The 10,325-nt window shown below is 49.6% G+C and overlaps 1 protein-coding gene across 2 annotated transcripts in view; it reads left to right on the forward strand.

Moving 5' to 3' along the window:
• Positions 1 to 2,749: 2,749 nt before the first annotated feature.
• Positions 2,750 to 10,325, forward strand: part of MAP7D2 (MAP7 domain containing 2) — a 101,014-nt gene continuing 93,438 nt past the window's right edge. For both annotated transcript variants that reach the window (XM_046673639.1, XM_046673640.1), the window contains exon 1: positions 2,750 to 2,904. In XM_046673639.1, coding sequence (XP_046529595.1) covers positions 2,778 to 2,904 — 127 coding nt within the window. In that variant the 5' untranslated portion in view covers positions 2,750 to 2,777. The remainder of the gene's footprint in view (positions 2,905 to 10,325) is intronic.

Raw genomic sequence — 10,325 nt, forward strand, 5'->3', positions numbered from 1 at the left:
TCCCCCCAGTACATAGTTGTATATTTTAGTTGTGGGTCCTCCTAGTTGTGGCACATGGGACGCCGCCTCAGCATGGCCTGATGAGTAGTGCCATGTCCACGCCCAGGATCTGAACTGGCGAAACCCTGGGCCACCGAAGTGGAGCACTCAAACTTAACCACTCGGCCACGGGGCCGGCCCCTGTAAACTCATTCTTGCAACTTTTCTATAAGTTTGAGATTATTTACATTTAAGAAGCTTTTAAAACGGGTGGATTTTGGCATAAAAATTGAGGAGTTTTGGGGCTGGCCCGGTGGTGTAGCGTTAAGTTCGCACGCTTCGCTTCCCCAGCCTGGGGTTTGCTGGTTCAGAACCCCGGGTGCGGACCTATGCACTGCTTATCAAGCCATGCTGTGGCAGGCGTCCCACATATAAAATGGAGGAAGATGGGCATGGGTGTTAGCTCAGGGCCAATCTTCCTCAGCAAAAAGAGGAAGATTGGCAGCAGATGTTAGCTCAGGACTAATCCCTCTCCCCCAAAAAAACCACTAAGGAGTTTTGCTAATCTAAGAAAAGGTTAGTTGACTCGTGTGAAATATTTGCAACATTCAAACCTACAAGGAATTATCTAGAATACAAGAAACTCCCGGAAATCAACAAGAAAGACAAGTAGCCCGATAGAAAGATGGACAAGGATTGAGTATGCAATTTATAGAAGAGTAAATAAGAATGAATGGCTAATCCATTTCTGATAGATTACATTGCAGCATACAGCTGCAATGGATAGATGTTGACAACAATTTCAAGCAAGGAAAAACAGAATGATAGCTTTTGTGCAGTATCGTTTATATAAATTAAAACCGTGCATATTTTCACAACACTATATATTTGAAAAAGAGAGCTACAAAAATATATTAAACAGAGGAGGTGTCTGTCACTAGAGAGAGGATTAAAGAGAGGAATGGAAGTGGCAATCGAAAGCAAAAATAGAATAAAACCAGAGAGGAATGCTACTCTGACATATCAGCAAGCCATGAGCTCAAGTGTTGGACGTATTATAAACTCCGTACCCAAGGTCTGTAAGAAAAACAGTGAAAACAGCTCCCACGCCCTGATTAACTTGGCTCAGTCTTATTGGGTTAGAAACAGCCTTCCTTACAGCCAAGGGACCAGCCCCGACTTGCCAGCTTTCCTGCTCATTTCTGTTTAAACTCCCCTTCTGGCTTTCTTGCTACAGTTGCGCCCTAGTCCCAGCACACCTTTGGGAGTGTTACAAACACGTTCACATTTTTGTGCCACAGGAACTTTTTCCAAGCTTTTTGCTAAGAATCCGGATGTAGGTTCCTGAGGGTTTCAACTTGGTGGTTTTTTTTTTTATTGTATAATTTACATACCATAAAGTTCACCAGTTTAAAATATACAATGCAATGGTTTTTAGTATACTTATAAAGTCAACCATCATCATAATCTAATTCTAGAACGTTTTCACCGTCCCCCAAAGAAACCTTGCACACTTATTCAGCTTCACTCAGCTTTTTAATCATGCATTTCTCTCCGCCAGGGGTGGGAGTTAAAACCTCCCAGAGAAACGTGCAGCCTGGGGCTCCACTGGGATGGGTTATCACTTGGCAGGCTATACCTGGGTAAACACCTGGACGCTTGAGCTGGCTATGCAAAAATGTCTTTTTCAATATGTATGTTTTTGAAAGATGATAAATGCTCATGGCAGGGCAAAAGGATGTCTAGGGGAAAGACAACGCCTACCCCCGACTCACACACACCCTTCCCGACCCCTACTTCTGAGGCTACATGTTTAGCAGTTCTTGTTAAAGACCTCTCGTGTCTTTCCAGAGACGTCCTCCTTGCAGAGATTTCTCAAGTGCGCCGGAAAAAAGGAACCATCGAGTAGCCCTTGGGTGGAATCAGCCCGGGAGTGAGGGCATGGTTGGAAGGCTGAGGTCCATCCGACTGCGTGTCCCTACCCTTCCTTGAAGGTCGACCAGGCTAGCTTGCCAGGGTCCCGCCCTGGCTGGCCGCAAGCCTGCCTCGGGTGAGGGACGATTGAGCGCCGGCCAGCCATGCGCCTCGAGAACTGGAACGTAACTGTGCTTGGAGGAGGCGGGGGGGGGGGGTCCACCCGCGTCTGCACACGTGGCTCGGGCCCAAGTGGCCCCTGCCTGAGGCCCCAGCCAGAACTGTGTTCCAGAGCTGCAGCGCTGAGTATGTGTGGACACCTAGTGTGTGTGAACGTCCGTGAGCCGTGTGAAGACTTGTGTGCACGGTGTGTGAGAACATGTGTGTGCTGGGTGAGCACGTGTGCACGTAGTGTGTGTGCGCTCTGTTCACACGCAGTGTGAGGATGTGTGCACACTGTGAGAAGCTGCATCCTATAACGCTATAGAGTGCACTGTGTGGTGAGGTGTGTTTACAGTGGCGTGTGCATGCTGCGTATAAGCACTGTATGAGGCACCGTGCGCACGCCGTGTGTGCATGCGCGCTGTGTTAGAACCGGTGTGCACGCGGTCTGTGCGCGCGCTCTATGAGAATTAGTGCGCACATTGCCTGTGCACGCCATGTGCGCGAGCTGTGTGAGGACCGGCGTGCACATTGCAAGTGCACGAGGTGTGCGCTTGCTGCGTGAGGACCGGGGTGCATCTCGCATGTGCACGCGGTGCGCGTGCGCGGCGTGAGAACCGGTGCGCACCTCGCACGTGCGCGCTGTGTGAGGACGCGTGCGCGTGCGGGTCCGGTGCGACGCGGCGGCCCGGGCAGTGCGCCTGTGCGGCCGGCGCGTCCCGATGGAGCGCGGCGGCGGTTGCGGGGCGGGAGCCGGGCCGGAGGGGGCTTCGCGGGGCCTCCCGCTCCTCGGGAAGATGGCCGAGCCGGGTGCGGTGCGGACCTCGCCGCCCAACCACCGGCCTTCAGGTAGGTCCCCCGGGATGCGGCGGGCCCCTGGGGGCTTCAGGTCCCCCGGGGGGCGGGGCGGCTCCGCCGCGGGCGGCGCAGGGCCACGGCTCTGGAGCGCGCGGGGCGGGGGCGCAGCGTGGAGCCTGGATAAACGCCCTTCCCGGGCTCCGGGGCGGCTGGGCGCAGCATCCGAGGGCCGCGCCCCTCGCGGGCTGGTGGCAGGGTCTCCTCTCGGGTGGCCTGAGTAGGTGCGTTTGGGGGTGGCTTAGGGTGGGTGGTAAGTGTTTGATGTGGGGGCCCGGAGCCCACGCTTGATGTCCCAGGGGCCCCCTCCTCCCGGAGCAGCCGGCGTGGGGGTCCCTGGGGAGGACCGAGCGGGCTGCGGGGGTCGCAGGGCCTTGCGCCCGCCCACTCTGCGTCTTAGGAAGCGCGCGCCCCCTGCCGCAGCGGCAGCCCGCCGTGAAGGTGGCCCAGCGTGGTGCTTCGCGGCGTCCCGGGGGGAGAACCGGCGCGGCACCCACCGGCAGGGGCGACTGAGCGCCGCCTGGGCGGCCGGACGCGAGCCCGGGGCCTGGGTCCCCTAACGCCCGCGCGCGCTCCCCCGAGGCTCCGCGACTAATGAGCCTGCCAACGCTCGAGGCTGCAGCTGCTGGGAGCTGTGCAGGGCTGGTCCCCGGACTGGCTGCCCCCTAATGAGCGAAGCAGGGGGAGGTCCTGAAGACGTTTGGCAGAATTTTAGATGAGCGGGTCTCGCGTCTTCTGATGTTCTGTAAAGTGGTTGCAGGTAGTGCGGGGGTGTAAGCAACGTGGAAGCCGATTTCGTGCTGTTTTTCCTGGCCACACCTTTTTTTTTTTTTAAGGTAATGTGAGCTATTTTTAAAACATTTTTTATTGCAGTATAACATGCATAACACAAAAGTGCCCAGATCTTAAGTATACGATTCGAAGAATTATCACGTAGTGAAGGTCTCAGTATTTAATATAAGGTGTACCAAAGAAGGGAAAGAAATTAAAGGAAATGTTCTTCAGTCACCTAAAACATGCTTTTCATGAGGGGGGGCATTTTCTGATTGGACCTTCATTTGCATCATTCATGAGGAGGAGGTGGCTTAAATCTTTCCCAGTTTGCGTTTTTCATCATGCATTTTTTTTAAGACAGAATTTAACAAATATCACAAGATAGGGATATAAATACTATAAACATGTACTTCTGTTTTCATCCTTTTTGCTTGAGAAACTTGGCTGCATCTCCTAGGGAAGAACCCAGAACCCACCCACTCACCGGAATCAGCCTTAGGGGAGAGGGGAGAAGAAAACATTTGAACGGGGAGGTTGTTGAAGCTCAGATTTTTATTTGATTGGGATTTTAAATAATAGGTTCTTTCGATGTTTTAGAGGCAGGGAGAGGCTGTATGGTTGGGCCTGCAATTTAGCTGTGGGATTTTAATTTATTTGTAGGAACTTAATAAGGGGGCATTCCTATTAAGTTCTAGTTGGAGACTTTATGGTAGAACCATTTAATGGAGTCTCTACTGATATTAAGAGTAGCTTAGGGGCTGGCCCCGTGGCGGAGTGGTTAAGTTCGCGCGCTCCACTGCAGGCGGCCCAGTGTTTCGTTGATTCGAATCCTGGGCGCGGACATGGCACTGCTCATCAAACCACGCTGAGGCAGCGTCCCACATGCCACAACTAGAAGGACCCACAACGAGGAATATACAGCTATGTACCGGTGGCTTTGAGGAGAAAAAGGAAAAAAATAAAATCTTTAAAAAAAAAATAAAATCTTTAAGAGTAGCTTAAAGCTATTTTCCTTCATTTGAAATTGGAAATATAGAAATACATGTTATGTGAAGGTTTAAAATATTAAACTTCTACGTGCATTATAATCGGTTTGGAGAAATTGGAGTGTTCAATTTAGATGCCAGGTAGTACCACGGTTTGTTCTTTGAGGGTTAGTGATGCCAGGTACTTAGAAAAATAGTGTCATCCTCAGAAAAGTCTTAATTATTGAGGTTTTATTATAATCCATCCTGAGTACTGATCATTCTTGGTCACCCGAGGCTTCATTCGGGACCCATTCCTAATAAGATTCAACTTGCATTTCTTAAGGGTCAACCATTGTTCCTGAGCTTTGTGCTGGGTGTTATGAGGGCCAGAAAAGACAGAACGGCCTGAGATGTTTAGGTTCTCTGACAATTTCATGTCGGCACAGCTGGGGGACATGAATTGGCAAGTCGTTTTCCTGGGAGCTGTTGTAGAAGGTGGCAAGGGAACACCTCTGGTGGTTTCCTCCAGCATCAGGTTCTTCTGATACTGAAATCTTGTGCGTGTTCCCATCACCCACCATGATCTCTTTCCTTTTAATTACCCCCGGAGTGGAAGTTACCAAATGTACTGTTGTTTTTTAGTGATTGTGTTATATGCACGGTAAAATGAATGAGGATCAAGTGCCTGTTGCTTAGATCTGCTTAAATACGTTTAGCCAGCAGGGAGAGTCACCAGATCTTAGCTGTCAGACTGCCTCAGTGTCACATGGGTCCCGTGCTCCCCTCAGCCTGAAATGCCCCTTCTCCGCTTTTCCCTTGAGGAGTTCACTTCCTCCAGGCTCCTTGCAGTCAGCATTAAGGAGCTGCCTCTTGTCTGTGCCTGCTGCACCCCCGGTGGGGCGCTCTTCTTATCCCGCCTGTTACGTTACCCTTCCACTTTCTCTTGGCACACGTTCCTCGGGTGCCCACTGTAAGCAGCAGCCTGTGCTGGTGGCTCTTGCTGTCGCTAGAGCTGAGTAGATTGAGATCCCCACTGCCTGGGTATGCATGCCACCGCTCCCCTGCCTGCTGTCTCCCCTCAGGGAGGTTATTTGACATCTCTGAGCTTCAGTTTTCTCACCTTTAAAATGGGCTTAAGAACAGCGCAGGAGGCCAGAAGCACTGCTCTGAGGAGGAAGGGATTAATATCTGTAAAGTGCACGACGCACGGTAAGTGCTCAGACTGTTTCGCCATCATCTCCCCTACTAGATCGTCAGCTTGAGGGCAAGGCCTGGGCCCAGGTTATAGGTGCCTCCCTCAGTGCCACCTGGTGCAGAAGGTGGCCGGATGGTTACCCTACCCCTCCTCAGGGTTTTTGCACACAGTAAGTCTGTAACTGATGTTTGACGATTGCATTATGCTGGGAGCAGCTACACTGGCTTGAGTGCTCAGTAAATCTTCATGAGTTGGATTAAAGAAGTGTGTCGGTGGAGGAATTTGAGATGGTGGAATTACAAGGCATGTTTCCTGAGCCCTCTTGGGCTTCTGAGTGCCTTCTGCGGGTAAATATTGTTGATGGAGTTGAACTCCTTTGCCCATTGTTCCCTAGGAAGGAGGGAATTGCTTTGAGGTAGGATGACGGTCCCTGCTGTCTCTTCCATCCCCTGCTGGAGGTCAGAAGGGAGGGGCGCACACTGGAAGTTCAGGAGAGCCTCCCCCCAGGAACCATGGTGGGCTGGGGCTGAGAAGGAAAGGCTGAGAGCTGGTCCCCAAGAAATCCGAGTTCTTCATCCTTTCTCAAAGTTGCATTTAAAACCGTTCTTGAACACTTGAATCCTAGAGCTGATTGGCCCTAAGAAGAGCAGGTTGTTTGTGCGTGAGTGTTACCGTCTCCAGTCCCTTTGGCCATGGGGAGGATCCCTGGGGCAGCAGGGGAAGACCCAGAGCTGTATGTGGTCTGGGGCTTCTGGCTTTGTTTCGTGGTGGCGCGGTAGGACTTGGACTTGGCAGGACATTCGGGGCAGACTGCTGCAAGTCTCCCTGACGTCGACGGGTTCTCTTCTGGTGTCCCGGCCCTGGGGACACAGCTGATCAAAGTCGGTCATTTCTATTTCTAACTTCTCTTCCTCTCCAAGACTCAAGGATGTTTTCCACTCATTCAGATACCCCATCTTCTGCAGTGGTTCATTTCTAAAGAACGTCTCGTCTTCCGTAGTATTTATTCTGATTGACATATAAAACAGTAGGATTCGCAGGGCTGATTTGGGTAGACGGAGAGGGGGATTTCTGAGGGGTGCTGGTGAGTAGTCTGGTGGGCCTTGTTGGGAGGATTTGACAAGATATGACTTGCACTGTGCTCAGCAGCCGCTGCTCACAGGGCAGATGGCCTGACGCTGACGGTGATACTGCCTAGTTTTGAGGGGCCGTCCGTGTGCTGAGTTGGTTCTGGCAGCAGTGGGAGGATTTGAAAACTTTCCGTGGCCCTGCCCTCCAGGCTCTTTTGAACAAATTACACCAGAAGGAAGAGGCGACCGTTGAGAGTGGCTGCCCTTGGGGCACTGTGGCCCGGGAGGGACTGCTCACTGCCCACCTGCCGTTTGAGGTGACCACCTTCGAATATGGGGTCTGTGGCTGGGCATCCGAGGCTCTGGGGTGGGCTAGGCCTTGGGATCCCCCTCTTCGGCCTCTGAGGTCTGTCTGAATGTACACCTGGACCTGCCTTTCTGTTTGGAAGCGTTTGCCTTCCTCTTGCTTGGGAAGTTTTCCTCTTTTTAAAAGTCTCGTGATTAGTGGAGTTCAGGTTGTGATTTGAGTGAAGGGAAAACAGGTATGAGGGAGCCGCACACAGATGAAGTGTCTGAGGGAACAGCTGTCAGCAGTCATACCAGATGCCTGTGATCCCTTGGAATGGCAGGGTCTGTCCCCAGGGTACATAGCTCCTGGCTGGCACTAGGTTCATTCACTCTCTGAAAATACCTGCCTTTCCTCTTGATGCCAAATAGGCTGGGGGCTTGTAGCCCCGGACAACCCTGTGGAATGCTCCTTGCTCCCTTGTCATCTCAATCTCTTCCTTTTTACCCTCCCCTTGCCTGTTTATGTATTAATAGCTTTATTGAGATGGCATTCACATGCATACATTTCACCCACGTAAAACGCACAATTCACTGGTTCTCAGTATATTCACAAAGTTGTACAGCCATCACCACAATCAATTTTAGAACATTTTCATCACCCCACAGAGAAACCCCATACCCATTAGCCGTCATTCCCCATTCCCCCTCGCCGCCCACCACCCCCCTGCCCCCAGCCCCAGCCGCCAGCAATCTACTGTGTCTCTATAGAGACCTCTAGGCTTCGGCCATGGCGGTCTTCAGCCTTTGGTTTATGCATGCGTTGTGGTTGCCCAGAAGTCCACGGGTGGGTCTTCATACATCAGAGGTTGAGAAACCATCCTTCTGCACTCTCCATCCTTCAGGTCCAAGACTTGCTTTCTCCACACAGTCTTGCCTTTTCACTTCCTGTGCATTCCGCTGCTCAGGGCCTGCAGAGCACTCAGAACCTGGATGTAACCTCCCTGTCTGCAGCTATAGACTGTGCCTGTGTTAGTTTTAGCTCCTCAAATAGTACCAGCTGCTGATTGTTGAGCTTTCACGTGCCAAGCACCATTATAAGCACTTGTCGTACATTCTTTTACTTTATTCCCCACAACCACCCTATGTGTCTATATATATGTATGTTTTTATCCTCATTTTAGAGATGTTTCAATTATCTATTCCTGTGTAACAAACCACTCCAAACTTATTATTTTTCATGATTCTGGGGGTCGTTGGACTCAGTTAAGCGGTTCTTTTGTTCCATGCAATGTCAGCTGGAGTCGCTCATGCCACTGCAGTCAGCTGGGAGCTCAGCTGGGCTTGAAATGTCCAAAATAGCTGCTCATGGTCCAGGTGTCTGTCCTGGACTTCCTCGCCGTGTGGCAGCTGTGCTGCAAGAGTGAGGAAGAAGAAGTTGCCAGTTCTCTTAAGGCCTGGGCTCGGAAGTCCCAGAATGTCACTTTTGCTGCATTTGGTGGTGAAAGCAAGTTGTAAGGCCAGCCCAGATTCAAAGGAGGGGAAATAGACTCCACCTCTTGATGTGAGGAGTGGTAAGTGTCTACTGGGAGAGGAGGAATCTCCCTTTTTGGAGATTCTCTAACGGAACAGCTAAGTAAATTGAAATTAAGAGAGGTTAAGTAATTTGCTTAAGGTCACACAGTAAGTGGCAAGGCAGGACTCACACCCAAAGTGTGTTTGACTCCAGAGTTAGGTATTTTTAACCTCCATGCCACTGTGCCTTCCCAGATGGACTATAACAGACTTCTTCTGCACATGGCCATGCCTCCCACATCTTCTGCACCGCCTCCAAGATCTAGCTCAGTACTATGGATCCACATTTTACAAGGATTTTGTGTGCGTTTTCCTTAGTACAGTTATTTTTCTCCCCAAAGGGGATGAGGACCCTTATTTCTTAGAATTACAGCAAAAATTTTATTAACTAAAATGCTCAGAGAAGAGAAGTTCCATTTACCAGAACTTGTGGTTTGCCAGGAATTAGCCCCCGTCCTCTCTGTGCCAGCTTTATTGTTGGGTTTGGGAGTCTCCTGACTGCGCGTTCCTGTCTTAGGATGTTGCGCTGGGTGTGACTGAGGATTGTGGCTCTTGGGTCATCCTCTGGGAGGCCCATAGAAGATTCTCTTATACTCTAGGCCAACGTGTCGCAAGCTAACTCTGCTGGAGGACTGGTTTTTGGTTTTTTTCTAATTTCCAATCTTTTGTTGACCAACATCTTAGTAAAATACAATAAAAAAGATTTAGTGGAAAATTAAAAATAAAAGACATGGAAAATACAAGTCCCAATCTTTAAATATTAGATTAGATATTAGATTCCAAGATAGCAGTGGATATCGGATTACTCGGTCACATTTGTTATAAATGTTTCTAAATGTGTGCTCTCACTTTATGTCCTTATTGTGGGTGGTAACGAACGGTAAGGAGACTAGCATCCCTCCACGGGTCACACTGAGTAACTCTGCCCTGGGCCAGCATTTCCCAAAGGGTGGGGTACACAAGAGGGTTTTAAGTTCCACGTGAACAAACTTATCTTTTCAATTTTAGATTAATATAATAGTTCTGTGGATTCTTTAATTGTATTATAAAAATACAACTAGGATGTCAAATGTACTGTAATTTCATGAATATTTTCAGAATGAGTAAAAAATGAAAAAACTCAATTTAAAGAAAATTACTAAAAAATAGTATAGGTTGGTGCTGGCTAATCCAAATAGAATGCTAGCCACATATGTAATCCTAAATTTTCTAATAGCTATATTTAAAAAAGTAAAAAGAAACAGGTGAGCGGCTGGCCTGGTGGCACAGCGGTTAAGTTCCCACGTTCTGCTTTGGCAGCCAGGGGGTTGCCGGTTCAGATCCCGGGTGTGGGCATGGCACCGCTTGGCAAGCCATGCTGTGGTAGGCATCCCACATATAAAGTAGAGGAAGATGGGCACGGATGTTAGCTCAGGGCTAATCTTCCCCTCAAAAAAAAAAAAAAAGAAACAGGTGAAATTAATATAGTAATACAATTTATTTAACCTAATATATCCAAAATATTATCATTGCAACATGTAATTAATATAAAGAATTATTAATGAGATA

This window comes from Equus quagga, chromosome 10 (genome assembly GCF_021613505.1).
Source record: "Equus quagga isolate Etosha38 chromosome 10, UCLA_HA_Equagga_1.0, whole genome shotgun sequence".
Taxonomy (NCBI): Eukaryota; Metazoa; Chordata; class Mammalia; order Perissodactyla; family Equidae; genus Equus; species Equus quagga.